Raw genomic sequence first — 25,865 nt, forward strand, 5'->3', positions numbered from 1 at the left:
ATAAAACCAGATATGTCATATTACCTTTATAGTTTGACGTCACAATAAATGTTTTTTTTGTTTTTGTTTTTGTTTTTTTTTATTGTTGTTGTTTTAATGAGTTCTTCAATAATGACCTTTGAGGCCTGTACAGAGACATAGGCTGTGCTATAATAGCTAGCCAGTTATTTTATGAAACATCCTAGTCAGGGGAGCTCATAGAGTATATAGTTGTCAATCTACACTGCCATCACTTCAGCTTTTAATATTGCTGTGATGAGATGAGTCAAAGGGGTTTCGGTCTGTGATTCAGCCTCCCGACAGTAGGTGGCATCAAACCAACTCGGGACTTCCCTTACCAAGATCTCGTGACCATGGCAAAAGTCATCTTTTTGAGGGGCGGCACCTTGGTGAGGGGCGGAAGTACGAGTATGTAACTTCCAGCCACTGGAGTCAAGTGAAGGATAAGGACACGTGTCAGTTGGGGATTGGTGTTCCACTGACTACAGAGGCGGGACATTACATACTAAAGGGAACGTACTACTGTGTTCGGGGTTGGTCCGAAAGTAAAAGTAGGAGGAGTCACGGGTGAAGGGAGAGACTGGTTTTGTGCAGCGGGTTTTTTTGAAATACTAACATTTCTTTTGTCTTTTTTTTGTTTATGGTCACGACGAAGACAAATTAAAGACGTGTCATCAGTTTGTGTTGGATTTCACCCCTGCACTCCTTCCCTCACACCATTTTGTTTTTTTTTTTTTATTTAATCCTTTTGTTGTGTATAGAAAATAAAAATAAATTATTTTATTTCTGTACACATAAATTACTGTCTGGACATTCCATTTAATACACTCTCGCCTCACAATGTTTTCAATGTTGTGGAAGCTTATTCGGGGGGGGGGGGGGGGGGGGCCTAACAGCACCCTTCACTCAATACACAACTGTATTCTGTATTCCATCCCCCCCTTCCATTCTGCCTCACAAACTCAAAAAGAAATAATAATCTAGTTTTAGTTCATTTTGTATCCAATGAAAGTATGCACTTCACTTTTGGGAATAAACAATTGGTGGTTAGGTAGCATGTTTAATTCATTCTAGTGCCGTTCCAATGTTAAAATAATGTGGTAGACATCCTTATAATGATAATATTAATGGTATGCATCACCCTGTTCATTGCTTTCCTTAGCAGACTACTTTAATATCTTTCAAATCCAGGTACATTTCAGTGCAGACAGAGGAAGCTGTTAGAAAATTATAATAAAGCAATTCAGGGCTGGATTTGACCTGTCTGCTTTGCAGCCTAGCTTTATATGCATAGTGTCCCCAAAAAGGTGCAGTGGAAATTACCTTGTAAACCAGAATTTGAATATTAAATGCAAAATGCCAATATACTAATTATATAATGCAATACTGCAAAGGATTAGAGAGGCAAAATATTACATTATATTACAATGAAGGGAATCAAAGCAGAGAAAAATTGCCATTCATAACATATCAAAATTAATATATATATATATATATATATATATATATATATATATATATATATATATATATATATATATATATATATATATCTGTCCCAGTTTCATCATTTTAGGACTAGCCCTGAATCTGGTTCAGATTGAACAAAAAGTCTGTATGATTTTACCAATTCTATGCGTGGCGCTAATGATAGATGAGAAATGGGCAACACAAGGGAATAACCCCCCTGCCTATGACTAGGTCATATCCAGCAATGCCAAGGTTCTCAACAGTGATCTGCGAATGTTCCTCACCTGACTGACAAGGCTCAATCTCTCAGGAGAACTCAAGGCGACACCATCCAGAATCTCACAAAAGTAAATGTTCTCTTTTTGAACAGCATGTACTATACCAAGTTACTGTATGAATTTTTTTTTTTTTTTTGCAGACCCCGCTACCTTAGGGCAGTAAAAAGTCTAATTTCCCAGCCTCATCAAGCAATCAAAGCATTCATTGATTTGATTAGATTTTTTCCCTCCTATTTTTGATGTTAAATTTAAGCAGGGGATTTGAACCACATGACATGGAATACATGCTTGCTTCAGCTGGAAATATTAACTATTGAAAATAAAGAGATGGGGTTTCATACTTAAGATAACAAATATAACATGCAAGTATGTGTTATTAGTACAAATGAATACTATTGTAATCTAGTTAGACTGCTAGCCATTTGTCAGATCATTTATAATTACATGACTAATAATAATAATAGTTATTATTATTATTATTATTATTATTATTATTATTATTATTATTATTAATAATAATATTTGTTTTACTATTATGATGGATGCATTTCTTTCAGTTAGCTTCAGGTTTAAATCCATTGGCTTTCTATTATAAAACTGGCTTCACAAGTCATTAAAATTAATACTGTTAGTGAGGTTGTCATAACCTTCCTTTTAAAAGGAAAAGTGGGTGTCATTGCTTTCATTATTAAATGTATTGTATAATTAACAACATAAATTACTTTGTTTCTGTTAAAAGGAATAAGTGTATGCAGTGTTGCATGAAACATCATTTCCAAAGCCATCTTGTCTTTAACTCAATACCGAAGTGCCGTTTTCATTCTTATTATTTGTAATAACAGGCTCAATGCAATCGTCAGAAATAATCATATGGGAATAACGTTTTTTAAATCATCCAATTAGATTCACTTCATCCGACTCTCCCTTTTAAGTGGCCCAATACAGTATTTGTTGTAAAACAAAACTGGCATTTATCTCCCCAGAAATGTATTGCTTATTGCAAAATTGTGCAGAAAATGTTGTGACTTCTTTTTATGCTTTATCAGCTAAGAGTTTTTGGCCTAAACCATAACAACCAGGTATTTGTGCCCTTGTTTAATCTATGGTATCGGTATTTGAATTTATATATATATGAACCTTGCACAAAAGATGGATCTAATTATATTTTTATCTCTTCATCTGTTTATCATTTTGCCATGTTATCTCTTTCATTTAAAGTGCAGGTTGCAATTATTGTTTGAGAGCAAGAACAATGTGTCTTTGCTCTAGAAAACATCTCTGAGAGTCTCTCCAAGCTGTGTCAGATGCCGACATCTCCGAGCGAATGCCTCAGCATCACAAACAGTCATTAGCAGAGCTCTGTTTAACAATATTAGACTGTCAAATGGCAGTCACTCAAACATTTCGAACTGACAGATCCACGGCGGCAAATCCCCTTGTTTTTATCCTGCCAGATCAGCTCATGGTGTTAGGCTGTGGTGACAGAAAGGACATTCACCTATTATTCATCAGAGCATGATAGGTGCATATTACCTAATGAGAGCCAGGGGTTGAGGGTGGAGATCTGTGTAAGAGTAATACTTGGGAGAGCAGATGAGATTTAAAAGGTGGGCATTGATTGTTAAAAAATAAGAAAAACATGCATAGCCACATCTGTAATTGTCTCCATTCTTATTATTTGGCATTCCATTCACACTCTGGGTTAATTGCAGTTAACATACTGTACAGGGTGTGTGTTCTGCTCTTGCATGAATAATTGTCAATGCACTGTCTCTGATTACCATCATTTAAGTTATTGCATTAGTGATGCTCTGTTTCCAGTGGACTGAAAAACAAAACAAAACTGTACTTCTAATCTACTTCTAAATTTAAACTGACAGGAACCCTGTTTTTAGCATACATTTTATGTTTGCTAATCTAGTACAACCTATGCCTACGGTTTCTATTAACAAATCCATGCACTGAAAAAAGACTGATCATATACGTTGCAGACTTAGCTGTCTTTTTCGTGAATCAGGCCTGATAGACCAATTTTGCTACACATCATTTACCCCAGTAATGTCAAACCCATTTTATCGGTATAAATGCCCAAAAATAAGTTATGCAGAGCGTTTTGCTTTTTGATAAAAAGTTTAAATAGAAAGCGATATAGTCAGTTTTGACCTATTTTCTTTAAATCCAGTACAAAATACAATATAAAAAAAATACAATTCTCAATCTGTGTTTTCTTTGTGCTTTGCTTTATCTAGTAACAGCAAGTCATTTTTTAAAATGTATTCATTATGACTTCTACACACTCAGTAGGTAAGTCAGAATACATCAATGTGTGCATTGTCTGACTGATTTGCTTTAATAGTTCAGGGATTTTTTTTTCATAATACAAATGTAATTATCTTATTAAAATTAAAACAAGAGTTAAAATACAGTTGGTAAATAGTCACTGGCTTGATGTCATCAATTTTTTTGTAATTAATCTTAATCCTTACTCAGGATTACTCAGAGGGCAATCTCTTAATGCTGTTAGTACAAGTGAATGGCACAATGAGAGTATCTCTCCTAATGTGTATTGTGCAGTGTTTTTCTTCACAGTAAACTGGCTGTATGGCAAGGGGATGACAGTGACAGGGAATCTAAATAGAGCCATATATTAACTTTACTAACAACACTTACAAATGCTGTTATAAGTACAATGTGCGATATTTGTGTGAGGTCACGTGCAATCACAATTTCAAGTTTACTATGTTTGTTTGTTTTTTTACCCCCATAACCTCATCTTAACTCTACTGAACACCTGTGCATCCTGTTTATCTGTAAAGCCCACAAGACAAGACTGTCGGTTATGCAGGAAGACATTGAATGCTAGAAAACACTGGAATTGTTGTGTTATTTATCATGCTTTACAAATTACCAGCGAATGAGGCCAGGTCAAATCTTTCTTGAGACACTCCACAGTCGTGGAATCTATTGCGTTGTTTTTTATAATTGTCCTCCCAAGCCAACCACTGCAGACATGCATACCATCAGTATTTGTATAATTTATTTAGTTTATCAGTAAAGTCTACATTCAACTTGTGAATGTAAACCATTTGAATTTCAAGTACTAGTTGAGCTGCTTATTTTTGCTTGTATTTTAATAACGATGACAAGGGAAAATGTTTTTCTTGTCATTTTCAGACTGATTTGAGAGCCTGTTGCTATGCGACCACTGCCTTAACACTAACATTTAAACAGACCTATTTATGAGGAGATATTTCATGTATATTCCACACAAATAGAATTAAGGATTGGCTTCGCTGCATTCTATGACCTTAGCTGCTGGAAAACTCAAAGGAAATTGAAACCTGGCAGAATTCAAAAACCTTTTTTTTAGTTTGTTTTTGATTTGCTTTTGAAGCCGTGGCTGTTCCACTAGAACTGGGAGGCTGAGTTGCATTAGAGATTTCTAAATACTGCTTTTTTTCAAAACCGGAGAGCGAGAGAGAATGGGAAAGAAAGTGAGAGGAAGAAAAAAGAATAACATACATACATATCGAATATAGAGTCTAACTGTTTCAGTTTGATAAACACATCATTAAGCAGTGGCCAGAAGGGTGTAGCTCTTGGAAAAATGCCTTTGTTCAGAATTGTGAGCACACACGCTGACTCACAGAGAATGGAATTTCTGCATTTTAAATACAACCAAGTTTCTCGAAAACAAAAACAAACAAACAAACAAAAAAAAAACACTTGTGGATATATGCTAACGATCATCATATCCAGTGTTTAGTATTTTACATACAGAAAGTCACATGTTTTACCCAGAATGAATGAATAAATACAATAAGAGAGTACTGTGCCAACCTGTATAAAGATAATAAATGCAAGTGGCTTTAGTAAACTTGTCTTTTAGATGTCATGTACATACACTAAGAATGTCACTGACTAGCTTCTGTGGCTAGGTAATGTCTTTAATCTCAAATGTTACAGATGCAGCAACACCTTTTCTGTTACTGTGAAAGTAACATTTTGTTATGCATACAACGACAATGGTTGCAGACAGTACAGTTTTTACTTTGACAGAGTAGTTCAGGATGTGAAAAAAACACAAAAAACGAAACAAGCCTAAACATGTCTTGAGGTATACTTTTTTAAAGAAAATGAGGACAGTGTATATGAGACATTTTGAACTGGTATCTAAGTGAAATGACAGTTGCAGGAAGTAACACTGTTATACGTTTGACTTAACGTCTTTATTTTTGGTGTGCAAATGCTGAGAGCCAGTGCAGTCACATTTTCCTGCCAAAAACCCACCATCAAATGGGTGATTTGTGTGGGTTTGAAACTCTTGAGTACTCTTGTGTACACATAGCTGCATTTCCTCCCACTATTCATGGTGTGATATATACAAGGCACTTACTGTTACACTGCTCCATAGCAGAAGTTCACAATGTTGACATTATGGTTTAAATTAACTCATTACACCCTTGTAGGTATGTAAGTTCTCATCTGCTGTATGTAAGCTCGCTATCATAGTATCAATGTGTCAGATTTCTCATTCCAGTCAAGACAGCAACTATTTGTGAATGCCATTGTACTGAATTTTGGTGATACAGTATACTGTAAACCTTATTAACAGTAAAACTCCAATTAGTCATAGCTATAAATTATGCAATTGTTCCAATTCAAATAATGGTGTAAAGTATGAATTGAGAACGAATGTCTGCTTTCGTGTGTCTGTTGAGGAGTATTAGGGAGTCGGGGGTTGTCTGAAACAAGGTATTGTCCAAATACCGCAAATCATGGAATTTGCTTTGTTTGTCTGCCAAAACCTGCTGGGGTTTATATAACAGAAGCAACTGTTTCAGCATGGTCAGTTTTATTGTTAGACTGAGTGCTGTTACAAATGGCTGTTTAATAAGCTGGGAGATAGAAGGCATGGCAGCTCCTTACTTGTCCTAATATGTTCCAGCCTCCGGGAGGGCACATCTTCAATTTTCCACTCAATTTCAGTAAAGCTGGTATACCAGATTTTCTTGTCCTGCAGGGGTGACATGTTCATGAAAATATTGAAGGCAAAAGTACAGAAGGAAGATGGTTAGATAGGGACTATAAGGACTCTTCTTTCAGAGAGATTTTGGAACAGCTCTAGCAATCTGTCCAGTCGACTTCCATGCTGCTTGGCAACAGAGAAGCTCAGTAGTTTAATTGGCTTATCCTACCAGTAGGGTCTGTGACCTGTCGGCAAACTAGTCTCTTATTTGTTTCCTAACTGCATTATTACATAATTTTCTGGGAGACTGAGGTTTCTGAATGAAACACCCCTTTTAAATATTCACAAATTAGGCCTACCTTTTTTAGATCAGCCCATCTCCCCTGCACCGTGCAGCAGGCTTCTCCGAAGGGAAATTTACATTTTTTATATTTTAGATTTGCTTCTGAGGAAGAGGTTGAGGGCTAAATTATATTTATATAAAATTATGTCTAAATCTATTTTCTGTAGCTGGGAGTGTCATTTCTGAACTCCCTTTCAGACGAGAAACCAAAAAAACGGTAACAAAAAAATCTTGGCAAAACAATGTTAAATAACTCAGTACTTAAAAGCACCAATATTTTCCTGCCGGATAATCTCTAAATATTTGTTTTATAGAGAAAGAGGAACAAAACATTTGTGTACTAAGTAACTACAGGGGAATAGAGCATTTAGTATTAATTATTTACAGGGTGCTTTGGTATGCCTTATCAGTGCATGGTATTGATTACTTTTTTTGTGTAGATTTTGATCTTTAACAAACATACGTATTACTGTACTGTACTGAGTATTAGGGAGGCCTTGTAGAATATGGCATAATACTTTTCACTGCTAAGCTTAATAGAATGCTGCAGTCTAATGCTGCCTGTGCAACAGGCCAATTCTGCATTCTTATATTTTCAGCCTACACGATTTATTCTAAATAGCACCACTATTAATAAAAATAGTGATATCTGTGCACCAAGGTAATGATACTTATGTGAAACGCCAGTAGCTGTATCTTTGGAGTCACCAGACACATCATAAACCCTAAAGAGAAGCTAGAAGAAAAGCTCCTTTTTTAACCCAAATATGAATATGTAGGCATTCACATATACACACTGTTACAGTATGTTCTGCTTGCAATTCAGCTGAATACTATTCATGGCATTCGGTTCATAATTACATTTTATGTGCATAAACAACAAAAGGAAAAACATGTTTTACAATATGTTTTGTAGTCTTAACTGTGTTTCAGTAAAGTTACTGTGCATTTCAATAACTTTATAATATGTAACATGAATTATCGTGAGGGCTGACTGGCTGCAAATTATTTACTTTGAAGTCGAAAAGGACGCGCATGCTTAATTAGTGTTTGCAAATGAGATGTAAGATGTGTTATCTGTGAAAACATCAAAACCCCAAACCAGTCAAATACTACAAAATGTAGGTATAGATTGTGTCATGTAGACGTAGAGTGTGCCCATCCCTAATTATATTTTCTCAATTGCTTTTGTGGCATGAAGTTTAGATTCGTTCAAGGTTCTTAAGAACCTGCTATTTTAAATGATCACCTTCTCACTTCTCAGTTAAAAGCATTTGTTTTCCATATCTGTATACGTGTACCACTAACTCCAAGCTGCAAACTGTCTATACCATTCCTATCAAGATGTTTAGAGAACCCTGCCATTGACCATGTTGATCTCATCAGAGCCTCCTCATCTACACAGCCACTGTTTAAGGCAGCAATATGGTTTTTCAGTTCATGTCCCAGTTACTGTGAATACCATTAGGTCTCACAGAGTTACCCTCAACTAAATACTAACATTCAGAGTTAATTGCCCATTAGAAGTATTTGCAAGTACAATTAATGAACTAGGTCTTCAAAATTCTCTGCTATTTAAAGCAGTCGTTTTCTCATTATTTGCTTGGTTATGAATGACGCGTCAGATGAACCCAAATATTTTTAATGTTTTGCCAAGTCAAGTAAAATCTTTTGACTCAAATGGGAAGCACCTGTGAAAGCATTTCTTATATCGCATACCTTAGAAATCAAGCAATATTTCAAATCAGAATCCCTTTTTATGTCTTGCGGCCCTAAGGGGGCTGTTGATAAGAATGTTTAAGATGCAGCAAATTACTCCATAGTTGATTCTTTCATTTCCTTTCACTGTTCTTAATAGCTGCTATGTTTTAAGTTATTACTATTTTAGTTTTTTTTAATAGTATTTTTTGTTAGGATGTCCACAGAAGGAGGAGGCCTCGTTGAAAAACAAAATCACAAAACCAAGTCAAGCATAATCTTAAAATCATAATTCCTCTAAATGACACAGCCATTTGAAGTTCTTTTAGTACCTTGATTGAATAACAATGAATTCAGAATTGACGTTTTTCTGGCTGCATATAAACCCAGCAGCAGACGTTGTGCTTTATGACATTTGGGTCACTGTCTGGGCTTTCCAGACTGTCTTTAAATAGTAACTAGCAGGATTGTGCCGTACTTTGAATATGCTGACGTGATTTCATAGACATTACTATGATTACTACCATACTGCCGCTGGATCCCTTTTGAAGAGGTTTGATAAGCTTTACCATAACGCTGCTAGATTTGTAAGTTACTCTGTATGAACATTTAAACTGTTTACTTTTCTGTCGGTGTTGCTATGGATTCTCATTCTGTCATTTTAAAGTTGGACTTTAAAATTGATTAATGGAATATCTATCTAGCTGGCTATCTCTATATGTACACACACACATACATAGTAAATATGGACTGGAGAGGAGGGTCATAGTGGAAAATTATTGCCCCGCGGGAAGATTATTGTTAAAGACAGGGGGCTATAGTGTTCCTGAGGGCCATTTCATTTTCCACTATGAGCTGAGTCTGCAGTACATATTTAATATATGAGTCAGTCAACATAATAACAAAGGCAAGGTTGGATAGTAAATATGACTTTATATACTTTGTTTAAATATGTCTGATGTAGCATAAGTAAATAAATAACAGAAAATGTTTCTGAAGTTCATACCGCATAGTTATCAGGCTGTTCTGGTGCATAATTACTTTCAGACATTTTCTCTTGTTGTGAGGAGTGCTGGGAAAGTGCGTTTCTTTGAAAAGGGGTGGGACAGACAGTGATGTGAACCAATCATTTGTCAGAGAGAGACTATTGCCCTGTGGTGTAGGGATGTTAGGGCAACAGTTCAATCTAGTGGGCTAAATGTATGACATAAAAAATACAATCAGATTGAAATGTTTCTACAAAAAACATAAATAGCCAACTATAGGCAATAGAGAAGACTAGACAGGGCTGGGACTAAGTAATTTAGGAACTAAATGTGACCATTTTAGAGTTGAGATGCAAAATGATGTCATGTTTATAACTCAGTGTTTGACTAACTTGCTATTGACAAGGTTACAAAACAGAGTATGCTTTCTTTATCCAACTAAACGTAGAAAGTTGCTGTATTTAAAAGCCAGTTGTTAGAGGCACCCATTTGCAAATAACTATCTGCAGCAACTAGGGTTTGACTACAGTGTGAATCCAGTGATATATAGAAGATTAAACTGTTTGTTTTCTCAATTCAGGAAAAGGCTTCAGACAGCATGAAAGTGATCAGGCTGCCTTTTTGCATGTTAATTTGTACGTGGGAGGCCTTTCCAAAATAGGTATTATACATATACTGTCATTTTCAACAAAACACTCATCTAAGTGCATCAATAACATTTTGTTTACTGTGGGGGGTCCCGAGGGGTTCACCTGGTAAAGCAGCGGGTTTGCGTTCTGGCTGTGGTACGGTAAGTTGATGGTTTTTGCTGGGGATTGCACAGGAAGTGTTGCATTGCTCTGGTAACTCTGCTAACCAGGTACCCAGTGAGTTCAGTACCTGTAGTGGTGGCATTTGTACCCTAGGGGCTGGTAGCTTGCCGACATCTGATATCAAGCTCCTGGGTGTAAAGAGGTCATTAACTTGGATCAGTGCACCCCACTGACATTTAGTTCTCCTGAGCTCTTGTGGAGAATTGCTCAAATTGGGAAGAAAAGCAGAGCTAAAATAATCACGCTGAATGATAAAAAAGAAAAAAAAAAGAATAATACAATGCCAGCCTCTTGGAGCTCTACAAGTGTTTTATGTAAGATCATTTATTGATAAATTAGCTACTGAGTTAAACATAGCACAGGCCATCACATCCAGTTGTTTCTTATATCTCCAAATCCGTACTTAAAAATGATCTTCCTTAAAACTAAATTTAATATATACATATATTTTAACAAAGCTATTCCATAGACCTTTCTGTAAATGTAAAGAGATTACCTCTTTGCCATTTTTTTGTACTTACATTGTCCAGACTACTGAGAGAGAGAGAGAGAGAGAGAGAGAGAGAGAGAGAGAGAGAGAGAGAGAGAGAGAATAATGAAATAATTAGGATTTAGCAGGTTTTATAGAATAAAAAGACCACTGGCTGTTTTGCTTCTTTCCTTCAAATTACCGATGAGTGAATGATTATGGATTTACAGTAGCATAGCAACAGCTCCTACTTGAATTGTAGGCAAAAGGCAGAGCTGTTACATTTAATGCCAGTCAGTCTGTCACCTATCCTTGCCAACACCAGACAGTTTAAAATATTACAAGCATATTGCGACCCATAATTAACAACACCTGGTTCAGCTGTTTAGTTCAGCCTGGGCTATCTTCCGAAATACTGCTGATATGATATGAGGAGAAAAACATCATGTGATAGCTGTCTGAGCCTCCCTTGTTCTCCTCTTCATTAAGATGTGTTATGATGCTGCTTTCGTTGGCTTTCAAGTGTTTTTATAGTTGTTTTTTTTTTACATTTACATTTACATTTGAACCTCATTAAACCAGTAATACCCAATGTCAGTTTGGATTTACATTTTCTGTTATATGATATCCATTCTAAAATACCATGGGTGGGATCACATTGAAATACAGCTTAGGTCAGTCTGCATAACTGTAACTTAATCCTCTTTAAGCTTTGACGGGGTAGCATAAGGCCAATAATATTTCATGTTGTTATTTTGCTTGAATCAATAAGTCTTGTTGTGTATAATACTGCTATGAACAAGGTTGTTCTGTTTGAAGGGAAAACCTGGAGGACATTAACTCTATGGGTGTGACAGGGTCTTCCTCGGGTCACACGCGTGGGTAGCCGCTGTTCAAGCATACAGAGAGACAGAGGTTGGTGTTGAAACGCCGGCACAGGCGCGCAGGATTTATTAACAACAAAAAGAAAGTGAAAGTAAAATAAAGGCGGTCATGTGACGTTACCAGCGATGGTAACTCACAGAGGACAAATACAGTAAACCGTACAAAAAGTGCAAAATAAAACAATACCCCAAACTATAACTCAAAAGGTGCCGTGAAAACGGCAGGCCTTGCAGCAGCCCCGATCACAGCGATCAACATGCTTTTATATTGACGCTCCGCTGAGACACGCCCACCTGCCTGCGGGAACAGCTGATTGCTTTCAGCTGCTGCTCCACGCAGACCGGTAATCGTCCCCAGCGGAGCGCCACAGCAGCTAAACAATTAAATCAATTGTAACAATTAACACAAAAACAGACAATAAACTAATTAAGTACCAAAACGTCACAAAATAAACCCATTCCCACATATAAACCACACCAACACTAATTTACCACTGTGCAGGGCAATCGCACTGCCACATACCTCCCTCCTTAGGATGAGCCCCAAGGGTTCATCCGACAACACCATTCACTTATTTAATTTTATTTATTTATTTTTATGAACACACTACATATGGGTGGGTGGGAGGGAACATTCGAGCCCAGCCAGCCTCAACCAGCCACCAAACAGCTAACTGGCTCCAATGCTATCACCACAGTATCATCAATACAATTTATCACCATTATCTCGATAATTTATCATTACCATCACCATTACTATTTCCCATCACCATCATTTATACAATACTCTACTAACAATCTACTCACATGCAACCATTAACACACCAACAATTATTAACCCCCAGGGCTTCTATAAGGGGGCGCCCATTCAACCCCGCTTACCCCCTAAACCCAGTGTCCCTTCACGGGGCTCCTCTCCAGAGGATTGACCCGCCTCCTTCTGAGACGATCCCCCACAAACGACAGGTCCTCCTTCGCTGACGCTCGGCAGGCAGTTCCTCCCGCTGGCGTCCGGGCAGGCAGTCTCTCCTCCTCCCTCGCCAGCTTCCAGGACCGGAACTCCTCCTTCTGCAGCTCTCGGGGACGGACCCTCCTCGGCCTCTCTGGCGTTCGGGCGGGATGTCTCGGCTCCTTCACAGTGCCTTTAAGGACAGCGGCTCCATCCCTCTCCTTCAGCAGCCCCTCAGGGTTACCTGCGGTCTGCCCTTGTCCCCCCCAAAAAATTTCAGGGGTTTGCTCCTCCTGTCTCTCTGTAGCCATCTAGCCTTGCTTCGGCAGGATGCAGCGGAATCCACTTCCGACACCATATGTGACAGGGTCTTCCTCGGGTCACACGCGTGGGTAGCCGCTGTTCAAGCATACAGAGAGACAGAGGTTGGTGTTGAAACGCCGGCACAGGCGCGCAGGATTTATTAACAACAAAAAGAAAGTGAAAGTAAAATAAAGGCGGTCATGTGACGTTACCAGCGATGGTAACTCACAGAGGACAAATACAGTAAACCGTACAAAAAGTGCAAAATAAAACAATACCCCAAACTATAACTCAAAAGGTGCCGTGAAAACGGCAGGCCTTGCAGCAGCCCCGAGCACAGCGATCGCCATGCTTTTATCTTGACGCTCTGTTGAGACACGCCCACCTGCCTGCGGGAACAGCTGATTGCTTTCAGCTGCTGCTCCACGCAGACCGGTAATCGTCCCCAGCGGAGCGCCACAGCAGCTAAACAATTAAATCAATATTAACAATTAACACAAAAACAGACAATAAACTAATTAAGTACCAAAACGTCACAAAATAAACCCATTCCCACATATAAACCACACCAACACTAATTTACCACTGTGCAGGGCAATCGCACTGCCACAATGGGATTTTAGGGTGTGTTTGTTGCAATCCCAGCAACCATTCTTCAGTAATTAATATACTGTTTACTCATCAGATGAATGTTTCCATGACAAACTCTTGGCACTGTCAGAAAAATAATGAGCATCAGACAAGTAGCATCACAACAGTGTGAATTAGACCACCAGCACTGCATTTTAGTGTCTTACGTTGAGTCAGGTGAATTCTGCTAAGAGCTCAGGGATACTCTTGGGTGTACGATTAACGACTAGAAACCCTAGAAGTCTGATCACAGAACTGTTTTTACTGCAAGTAATTGTGGCTAATTCTGGTTGTGTGTGGGCAGGCATGAACTTGCTGGAACTTCTGGTTTGATACCGAATTCACACTCCCTCAATAATACACGGCCATCACTGGTTGAAAATGCAACTCTGAGTGAAGTAAATGGCAATCACGTGGTTTCAGATGATGTGTTAGCATTCATTAATAAGGGCTAAATTGTGAAAGAAGATAGTTTTAATGTAGCCTTAATGTGGCTTACTGTGTGTAAGAATTATACTAACATTGGCTCTTTGGAGCAGAAGATTATTACCAGTTAATTATATTTCTGTTGGTGTAAGTTTCAGTTTCCCATTTCCCAGTTCAGTGCAGCTGTATAAATGTGATATGATTTGGGAATAGAGCGTCAAGTCTCATAATTCACATCCTTTTATGTATCTTTTTATAGTAGGCTTTCCCTGGGACACGGTTATTAGTCTTAAAACTGGTTCAACAGAGAGGAGAAACAGTTTTCACGAAAGAAAGAGCCATTTACCAGCTACACCTCATTTAAAAGCAGTTCCTTTTGGAAATGATTGGGTTTTCTATTCAATATGATTGCACATACAACAAACTGTTTGACTATTTGTAATGTGTCCGGAAAGTGCAAATGTTGATGTCTCCTGCAGTTTCTAATCTATTTACTGAAAGTCTCTATAGACTTGGTTCCAAAGCTTTGCTCAAGCAATATATATATGAAATGCAAAAAACTGTAGTGAATTTTTACCCTGTAGATTGTCGTAATAGCACACATTGGGCCCTATTTAGCAATGTTTGCAAACTCCTAAGGCAATCGCAAAACACTTTTACGAACAGTTAGCACACCAGAATGAGACGCACATGTGGCCAAACAGACTTTGCCCATGTATGTGATTTAGCAACTGTGTTTTAGTGCCCACTCCACAAGTCAGCGTTAGCTCTGGACATGGGCTGAACTTTAGGGGAGTGTCCTCATTTACATAAAAATGTAGCGATTTAGCAAACCATTAACAGTGTTAGCATTTGCGTTTCAGTTGACATGTGAAAAACAGGTCTAAACTCACAAATTACATTTGTAACGAATTGTAAGTCATCCTAGATAAGGGCATCTGTTAATAAATAAATAATAATAATAATTTTTACTTGGCCAGACAAAAAGAGGTGGAGGAAACGTCCCCAAAAATTTCTTAAGGCTGCCTGACATACAGTGTACGCTATGCTTCAAGTAGTGTCAATGTGCAAGTTGTGTGTGATCTAGGATGCCAACAACTACATCACAAATGTGTATGCAAACTATTGTTGTTCCACTAATGACTCATTTATCCTTGCTAATTCAGAGGTGGCAGCTGCGTTTCAGCGGGCTGACAGTCTGAGCAGGGGTTGGTTGATAGGGGACAACAGGTATCCACTGAAGCGGTGGCTACTGACACTGCTGCGCAACCCCACGACCCCTGCCGAACAGAGGTGTAACCCTACCTTTAAATGTGCTCATACTGTAATTGAGCGAACATTTGGAATTCTCAAAATGTGATTCTGATGTTTGGATATCTCTGGGGGAACACTACAGTACACTCCTCAGAAGGTTAGCAATATCATCCTGGTTTGTGTTTTACACAACATATAGCTCTCCGTAACGGACGTTGAAATTGCAGAGGAAAGGTTACAGGGTTAGAGGGAAGCAGATGCTGCAAGTGCCAGGCAGGTCAGACGAAGTCTTATCGACAGGGGTTGACATAACTGGTACGCAGGTACGCATGCGGACTATTAAGAAAAAAAAAAGTCCATACCGTCAGTATATTTTTTTTAACAGGCAAGCTTTTATAATAAGACAGTGATGTTGCTCACAGTTCAAAGGTGAGCTATACATGCCTGACGTTTCCCCCCAAGCTTTGTGATGGTGGTCCACTATGAAAGGCACTATATAAAAATAAATATTACTATTAGTAGTAGTAGTAGTAGTAGTAGTAGTAGTAGAATTATTATTATTATTATTATTATTATTATTATTATTATTATTATTATTATATACAAGAACTTTAGTCCACTCCTGTGAGTCGTAGCAGATTGGTAGTCAATCAGAAAAACATTATAATGATTGGAGAAAAGATTAGTAAACTTTACTTTTCAAAAATAATAAGTACAGACATACATAAATGTGTTTTACAGTGCAGGTTGTAGCATTTTATGTTTTAATGCAATATTTTAAAATGTTTGACAGTTTCCCCATTAATACAAAGTGCTGTACTGATAATCAAAAATTAGGACTAAAATGTTTTTGATATAGGTTTGTAGCCTTAGGTCAATATCAATCCATATAGTCTATCTATAAAAACAGGCACAAAAATATCGAATAAGAAGAGTAGTGCATTTGAAAAATAACAATATTAGTACAGTAACTAAATGGCATTTTTATTTTTATCACTTTTATCAAACTATATTAATAAGGAGCATTGCAAGCCACAGGTTATTGTAATAATAATCCAGTTTCCTTGAATATCTGTAAGTTCTGTATTTGCATACTGATACAAGTTCAAGCAAGCCACTGCTTTGCATTGAACTCTGCAGAAATAATTCCATGGTAACTAAAGAGGGCTGTCTGTTTATGTTCAGCCAAAGCTAACAGCTGTATTTAAAAGAAATAAACATGTGTATGATATCACAGTCATTATTGTGACTTCCCTAACACCTCTTAATGCATTCATTAGCCAGGTAAAGAACACTCACCAGGCATGTGTTGAAAACTCTTTCCCAAGCAACATGCCATTTTTCATTCACTGTCTGCCAGCGATTTGTGACATTTTTCATTACGGCCCATTACCTATATCCTCCTTCCATCTGTTATTATCACTGACATCTGCCACCATCTTGTCATATTGAAATGTCCTCAAGAATTGTCTCCACTATCCACCTCTTAGTTACAGTCAGACACCAGCTCTATATGAGGAACCAGCATGATTTTTAGCTCTTCATTTTGACACTAGTTCTTGGAAAATCTTTGTTTAGAATGGCATTAACTGCACTGGTTAACTGCTTTCTGGAAGACATACAACATACGCTTACAATATTCCTTTAAAGCTTGACCGTATTTTCACCTCTGGAGGCGTGGATTTCAATCCAGTTCAGGTGAAATTAGTCTGGTGTTAACGTTGTTCCCTAGTGTTTGGAGTTATTCAGGTCAGGGCTGAGTTGTGAAGGAGGCCTCAATGGGGCCTCTGGGCTCAGTTCCTCCTTTGTTTTTAATATGTAACTTTGGCCTTCAAATTTTCAGGTGGAAATTTCAAGAGTTTTCTCTTCGTTAAAAATAAATAAATATAAATTTACAACCTTGATTAATACTATTATCCGAAGATAACAACTAAATATCCATTATTATATGTTAATTAACTTCTGTTTTACTACCCATCTGCAAAACGGCTTAAATATCATTGTTTTAAATGTTTTAATGTTTATAATTTTGCAAACAGCTAATAGTTGCTTTTAATGTGCATATTGCATTTGAAAGAATTGTTTTTATATTGCATTTAAATACCAACAGTAGAACATACTCTACCTGACATGCTTTGCTTGTTATTATCAATATAATAAATTATTAAAAGATTATGAGAAGCAGTTGGCTATGAAGTGATTTAAACTGTGTAATGAGATCTAGGCTAATAACCCTAAGCTTATATTACCAGCTAAGTTGTCTGCTTTGTCACGTGAATGTAGGAGAAGTGGAAACTTTCACTGGCAGAAGGTAATTAACAGTTAATAATGAATGTGTCTGGAGAGATGACAGCTGGTATAATTAGTTTAAAAAATGAGGGCCCTTAAATGTTGTTTCTCTGTTAAAAGAAAATACATATAGTGAGTGGGATTGGTGCATTATTAAATTTTTTTTTTATCAAAACCTTAATGAATATGCTCAACATGGCAGATAACAGTAATACTAATATTTTGGTAGTGATTTGATTTGGTACAGAATTAGATATTTTCTCTTTGACTAAACCCACCTAGGGTATGCTACCGAGATGACTTTTCTGACAGCTAGCTGAAACTTTCTAGCTTAAACTAGAAAGTCTTTACAATTAACCCCAATCAATACGTTTGCAGTGACTGTAGGGATTGATTCAAATAAAATGACCGATCTGCTTTCAGTTTTAAATGGACGCCTTCGGGTTAGACTGCCAGGACAATGACATACAAGGAAAAATGAGAATATTTAAAGTGTACAAAAATGTCGACACAGCAAAATAAAGATACTAATCTGGCATCTGTGACAAGTGTGTGAAAAACTAGAAGTGTACTTGGAGCTGAAATCACAGTGAAGGTAACCGGAGCCACAGTGTTACTGTAGCATGCCTTGTATCTGTCTTTGTATGTACATATACAGGACACAAAACAAGGTTATTCCTGTTTCCTTGAAAGGGTAATACAGTATATTACCAATTACTAATTGCAGGTGTTGAATAGTACACTGTTACACTTTGTAAAAACATTGTATATACTTTAAAATTCTACTTTAATTAATTAATTAATTAATCCAATTACATGTAACTAATTACCTTGCTAGTTACACTGCAACACTGGTATCTAAAAGAAAACAGAAATACCGATAAAAAATATGCCTTTTCTGATGGAGACTGCTAGTGTGTTTTATTTTGTGTGCTTGAAAAAGCCCAGAGGAAGTCAAAGAGCATCAGCTGGTGCCAGATCCCCCTGGAAATCACTCTGTGCATGTGTTATAAAATAGATAGCGTTTGATTTTATTTGCTTATGATTATTTCTTTTTTTTTTCCCTTTAGGGCCGCTGCTCACGAGAAAACTGCAAATATCTGCATCCTCCTCAACACTTAAAAACACAGTTGGAGATAAATGGACGCAATAACCTAATTCAGCAGAAAAATATGGCTATGCTAGCCCAGCAGATGCAGCTTGCCAACGCCATGATGCCTAGTACTCAGTTACAACCTATGGTAGGCAAGCTTTAAATCACAAAAAAAAAAAATCAAGCCTGTGACCTAGAGATGAACTGTATGATGAGTTTATAACATGTTTTATTGCAGACAGACAGAAGCTGAAACTGGATAGCATGGGTTAGATATCTGACAGATGCCAGCTTTTTTCTGAGATCAGCACTTAGAATCAGAATTGTTTCCCCACATAGTATATTACATTTAACCAAAATGTATTCTTTTGCCAAGCTGTGCTGCAACGATATTAAATTCCAAAGAACCGTCTCCTTTTTTAGTATTAACTCATTAGCACAGCGTTTGTTGCTAATGTAGGTTAATATGTATAATACAGAAAAGCTTAAAGGCATCTGGTATATTAAAAAAAAAAAAAAATTAAAAAAATCAGCATTGAATGTGTTCAAACAAGGGAATTGCACAAGAGATTGTGTTTATTTAAATAAAGAACAGATATGACTTGTTATTAAAAGTTAAAATAAAAGAAAGCAGCACAAAATCATGCCCAAGCAAATCCTTTTGTAAATGCATTTTATGGGAAACTAAGTGCAGTATATACCAAGTGGAAAAACAAACACTATGTTGCATGTAATATATAGTGCATATTATGCCCTAAACTGTATTTGCCTTTTTTTATTAACTCATATAAATCAGGCCCATTTTTTTTTTTTTAATTTGAAAAAAGCAAGCAATCTCACACTGTATGTTTACACGTGGTAATCCCAGTTACACTGGGGTCTGGAATTTTAGCAGAGATTCACATTGATGATCAGATTGTTTTAGAGAAACAGTTAATAAGGAAACATTTCTGTTACATTGTTTCTTGCTAAGTAAATTCTAAACGATGAACAGGTGTTTCAGATGTTCAGTTAGATAATCTGCTTTGGCTGCAGCATAGCTATAAACCCCTATATTAAAATGGCGGGTGTTATACAGTACAGAACACCAGTTCTATGGAAAGCTGTGTTGTATTGTAGTCTCTTGTAGAGGTAAATGGAATGTTTTTAAAAACTGTGCCGCTAACCCAAAAACGCAAAACCAAAACCACTCTCCCATAACTTGGTGTGTGAGAATACCTTATCCCTTTGCTCCTTCTTACCATTGCCTTTCTGCACTGTTTGGGCACTATTCTTTTTTTTTTATCAATCACCCCTTTTCTGCAATCATTTCCAGGTCTATTTTTCTTATCACTGATGGCTTGATTTTTGTTTGTGTTATTACCCCTTGTTATTCAGCCCATAATACTCAGATACATACAAAGAATATATATATATATATATATCCCATTATGTGTTGCATTGTATGCAGATTTGTAACCACAGCAGATAACAGGTGCAATGTGTCAATAGTAATTTCAAATGCATATTATGCTCATGTCACTATTTGTATATAAAGCTCCTGTAGATGTAGGACTAATGTTTAAACATTTGTAGGAAAATGCAGATTGATACCTGACTGCTGAAAAAAAAAAGTGTCTTATTCTTGCAATAATTGTGATGACATCATGAGAAGTAATTTGGCACAACTCAGGATAACTCTGCCTGAGTGAAAAACAACATCTCAATTCAGACTTTTACAGTCAACTGGTCTATTATGAATCAGGTACCAAATGGAGCACCTTAGAGTTTAGGATGAGAAAGAATGGAGTAATAATTCATTGGAAAGGCATACCAAGGTTTTTCTAAATCTTCCTTTAAAATATCACACAGATAGACCGTTTGCTTATTCACCCTGAATCTTCATACAATTCGTCCCCCCGTTTCTTTCAAGTAAGTAACTCTGTTTTTTAAAAACCTATTTTCAGGATCATTTCTTGTCTTTTTCCTAACCATGTTTCCTTCTGCTTCATCTAAAACAGTACTGTATACTAACACTGTGTTTCCAAATGCATCCCAGCATTACCTGAATACAAACAGCTTCTGCCCCCATGTTGCTCACATGTGAAAAGTCGTGGTTCAAACCACAGCAAAGGATATCTGCTAAATGAATACTATGTGGATAGCTGCTAAATGAATACTATGCAATCAATAAGTTTGTAATATGTGGGACTAAGTGCTGATAAATGTCTTGTTGTTGCTGTTTTTAATTGTTTCTGGTAAAATATCATGGTATGATGATTTCATGAAAAGTGAAATATAATTTGTGTTTCAGGACTGGCACACTAAAATCCATATAATCACTTGCAATGCATACCAATTTTACACTACTGTTGTAGTAATTATTGTTATCTAAGCTCTCTAAAAAAAAAAAAAAAAAGTTTATTTTATGAATTTGTAAAGAAGAAAAGCTAGAATTGCACAAATAAAAAAAAAAAACAAGTCTGAAGTACTTCTTACCAAGTAGTTACCATTATTTAACAAATAATGTTTGCTTTCTTGACATCCCTCTCCGGTTCTTTTTGAATTTTTTTTTTTTTTTTTAATGTCTCTGCATATTTTAATTTGAATCTACATTGCATGCTTATGTAATCTCTATGGATTTATGCAGCTTTCATTTTATGGTCGGCACAAGGAGTGGGATTGCCAGAATGTGTTAAAGCAGGCACACAATATTTCAAACATCACTTCCTGCTACGGATCTCCTGGCATACCCTCATTGTTAAATCACAGTTATCAAACAGGCATACATTTTAGTTTCTGAGCAGGTCTGTTGCGTCCTAATGTGCTACCTTTTTGGGGGAGTTTGTGTTTGCTGCAGCTACATTGCTTTTGCTTCAGCTATCTAACACTGTTGTTATTGCAGCTTTACAGCAGGAACCCAGTCACTAAAACCCAGCACAACACACATTGAGACAGTGCAAGATATTTTATTTAAGGCTATACAATTCAAGGCGAAATTGTAGAAGATTTTTAGACTATGCTTGATATAAACCATAAAATAGATAACTCTTATTAAACACAATCCTGTCAAATTTCCTGTTTTATTTTGTTAACAATGTGGACTTGAAGTGCTGTCCAGATGGTCTCTTCATACAACAAATGTTAACGCTGGCTTGGAATCGTTACCTCCAGACGATTTTTTGAACCTGTCCTACTGGAAACAGATTTGGAAATAATTTTTAATAAACTATATTCCAACTTGGACAAGTCAGGCTTCAAAAAGTTCTCTGCATTTTGTATCAGGGTCAAGAATGTGTCATGGGTGAATTACCAGTTTTTGAAAATATGTGACTAGCTGTATACATTATATAGACTTGCCTTCAGTTAATTAAAACAAGCCTTGTTGAACAAAACTGCTGAATACAACCAATTTAGATAGTCAATTTTTAATTATTTTTTTTTTAAGACTTTGTAATAGACAACATACAATATGTGTGTCCTTGATGAATGAAGTGACGGTTCTTCTTGACATGTTTCCAAGCACAGGGGCATTCTTAAGAAAAGAAAAGGCATTAATTATTTTTATGTTGTCTGTGAAACAGGATTATTACAAAGTATAAATCTACACAAAGGATAGAAGGCGAGCCATTAAGAAGACTGCAATAGATCTAGCTATTCCCAATACAGAATACATCTCAAGAAAAAGACAACCTAGTTTTGAGTGTGGGAGCTTCTTTTAATTCCATGCATGGTCTGTCATTGAAGGTGATCTAATTAGCTCTCTTTAATGTCATATGGCTCCAAAGTACTTTTAAATTAAAAAGTTATTTGTAATCTTACCAACCAGAGGCTGAAATTGGCCCTAGCCTAACATCCAGCAGCTACCCCAGTGGCAAACTTGCAGCATTTATTTATTTGATCCTTTTTAAAATAGAATATTAATATCTTAATGGAAATTATTTTAAAATATTATAGAATTTTCATAATTTCCGAGAGCTCAAATGAGTGTTGTATTCCAGTCTGGACTGGCCTGCATTGAAAACAGTATCGTTTGGTTTACTCAGATAAACGTGGGATCATGCAACAAGCCATTGCCACAGAAGAGATGCTGTGTATATAACTATAATCATTATAAATCACTGATAATCCTTGGCAAAAAAACAGGTTATTTAAATCTCTTGTTTAAAAATAGACTCATGACTTCTAATGGTTTCTCTCTCAAATTAACAGCATAAGTAAAGATGTGTTAAACATAAATACATTTTACAAACTGTGAAAGGGGTTGTTATTCTGCTGTATGTATTTGAAAACAAAGTGTTATTTGTTTAATTAAGAGTTAATATGTGTAAATAAATACATGCATTCTTGTCATTTGGTTATGAATACAAAGTCGTTATGAAGTCAGAAGGCCACTTTGCCACTCTGCTCTGGACATATCATTCCTTAGCAGTTTAAGGGAGTTGTTGTATGCTGTATGTCTCTGTGTAAATGCAGCACTCTGCTGTTTTAATGTAATCTGAAACCTACTCTGTGACAAATCATCTTAGCATTAAGAGGTTATTATTAAGAAGGTGCGTTGTTTTTCCACAGCTGCGTAGCAAAGTGTCCCTAACTGACTTACAGTAATAATCATCTTGCACACAACCAAAAAAGCATGCTGCCAGTTATTGCTTTTCAGAATATTATACATGTTTTACAATTTGCCCCTTGTTATATATTTTTCTTGTTAAACTCGTGATATTTTATTTTGCAGCCAATGTTCTCTGTCGCCCCAAGCCTAGCCACCAATGCGGCAGCAGCTTTCAACCCCTACATGGGGCCAGTGTCTCCAGGCTTACTCCCAGCTGAGATGATGTCTACTGGTCCAATGCTGGTAACAGGGAACCCTGCTGTCCCAGGTCCTGCCGCTGCAGCTGCTGCTGCTCAGAAACTAATGAGGACAGATAGACTGGAGGTAAGCCAGGAATAGGCACTTCCAACATACCTACAATAACCCTAGTTAAATTTTATTTTACATTTCCCATTCATTTTCTGTTTTACCATTCTTTTTCATTTCCTGTTTCTTCAGTTTTAATTGTTTTTATTATTATTATTATTATTATTATTATTATTATTATTATTATTATTATTATTATTATTATTATTATTAGTAGCAGTAGTTATTATTATTATTTATTTTTACTTTGTCATTTGTCTTACATGCATACTTCTTTCTGTTTTAACCAACATGTAAAGTGCTTTGAGATACTGTGGTATGAAAGGCGCTATATAAATAAAATAATTTGAAATTTAATTGAAATTTGAGGGATAAGAATAACCTCAACAGTAGAATTTATTTAAGCTCACAAAAAATTAACTGAACATAAGAAAGTTTATAAATGAGAGGAGGCCGTTCAGCCCATCTTGTTCGTTTGGTTGTTAGTGGCTTATTGATCCCAGAATCTCATTAAGCAGCTTCTTGAAGGATCCCAGAGTGTCAGCTTCAACAACATTACTGGGGAGGGTTCCAGATTCCCACGATTCTCTGTGTAAAAAATTACCTCCTATTTTCTGTTCTGAATGTCCCTTTATCTAATTTCCACTTGTGACCCCTGGTCCTTGTTTCTTTTGTCAGGTCGAAAAGGTCCCTTGGGTCGACATTGTCAGTACCTTTAGAATTTTTAATGCTTGAATCAGATTCAATTATTGTAGCCTGTCTACATATGACGTGCCTTTTAAACCCGAAATAATTCTGGTCACTCTTCTTTGCACTCTTTCTAGAGCAGCAATGTCCTTTTTGTAGCAAGGTGACCAGAACTGGACACAGTATTCTACATGAGGTCTTACTAATGCATTGTAAAGTTTTAACATTACTTCCCTTGATTTAAATTCAACACTTTTTTCACTATATATCCGAGTACCTTGTTGGCCTTTTTCATAGCTTCCCCACATTCTCTAGATGAACACATTTCTGAGTCAACATAAACTCCTAGGTCTCTTTGATAGATTTCTTCTTCAATTTCAGTATCTCCCATATGGTATTTATAATGCACATTTGTATTGCCTGAGTGCAATACCTTAACCTTTTCTCTGTTAAATATCATTTGCCATGTGTCTGCTCAGTTCTGAATGCTGTCTAGATCATTTTGGGTGACCCCTGCTGCATCAGTGTTTGCCACTCCTCCTATTTTTGTGTCATCTGCAAATTTAACAAGTTTGCTTACTATACCAGAATCTAAATCATTAATGTAGATTAGGAATAGTAGATGACCTAACACTGATCCCTGTGATACTCCACTGGTTACCTCGCTCCATTTTGAGGTTTCTCCTCTAACCAGAAAGGAAAATCATTTTTGTATTATGAGATTTTATACAAGAACATCAGTTACAAATGTGTTTATTGACATTATAATTTATTGACATTTATAATTTCAAGATCACATAGTTGAAATATTCTTAAGTTCAATGCATTAAAATGATGACTCTATTGTTTAAGTAGAACTGACACCCCAGCAGTTGACATGAGTTTCAATTGAAGTAATTCCTTTTTTTTCTAAATCCACTTTGATCCTTCGAAGTGACAGGCATCATAGATAAACTTATTTACTGAAAATGTATTTTCTGTTTGCCTATCACTGGTTTTTCGAAGATCAAATTGGTGAGTCTCAGTAGAGGTTATGGCCAAGAGAGGTTAACCCATTGAAGTGGTTATTGATTGCCTGTGATTGGTCTGCTGTTGACCACTAGGTGTGGGAGTGGGCATGTTCATGTTCTGGCATAAACTGAAGGTGCTTTTGAAAGGCAAACATATTTTGGAAAATATGGTAAATCCCACAACATCATTTGTAAAAATTAACCAGATGGTGCAAAAAGATACAGGAACTTCAGCAATATGTTCCCAGTTTTATTTAATATTGTTAGCTCAGTTATAATTGTTTGTTGTTTCAACATGCAAGGGATGTAGCTGTAGCATATGGAGTTTAAATGATTCATTTTATATTATAACATGCAATAATTAAATAAAACCTCTGACATACCATCTTGAAATCTGGAATGCATAATGTAAAATTAT

At 36.5% G+C, this 25,865-nt stretch overlaps 1 protein-coding gene across 32 annotated transcripts in view; it reads left to right on the top strand.

The window, feature by feature from the left end:
* LOC121327376 (muscleblind-like protein 1) overlaps positions 1 to 25,865 on the top strand; it is a 69,331-nt gene that overhangs the window by 31,780 nt on the left and 11,686 nt on the right. For 19 of the 32 annotated variants that reach the window (XM_041271363.1, XM_041271362.1, XM_041271361.1 and 16 more), the window contains 3 exons: positions 18,831 to 19,001; positions 20,705 to 20,764; positions 23,568 to 23,768. In XM_041271363.1, coding sequence (XP_041127297.1) covers positions 18,831 to 19,001; positions 20,705 to 20,764; positions 23,568 to 23,768 — 432 coding nt within the window. Of the gene's footprint in view, positions 1 to 9,326; positions 9,346 to 18,830; positions 19,002 to 20,704; positions 20,765 to 23,567; positions 23,769 to 25,865 lie in introns of those variants that run through there. The other 13 variants (XM_041271385.1, XM_041271372.1, XM_041271386.1 and 10 more) reach the window with 2 other exon arrangements.

This window comes from Polyodon spathula, chromosome 14 (assembly GCF_017654505.1).
Source record: "Polyodon spathula isolate WHYD16114869_AA chromosome 14, ASM1765450v1, whole genome shotgun sequence".
Lineage (NCBI taxonomy): Eukaryota > Metazoa > Chordata > Actinopteri > Acipenseriformes > Polyodontidae > Polyodon > Polyodon spathula.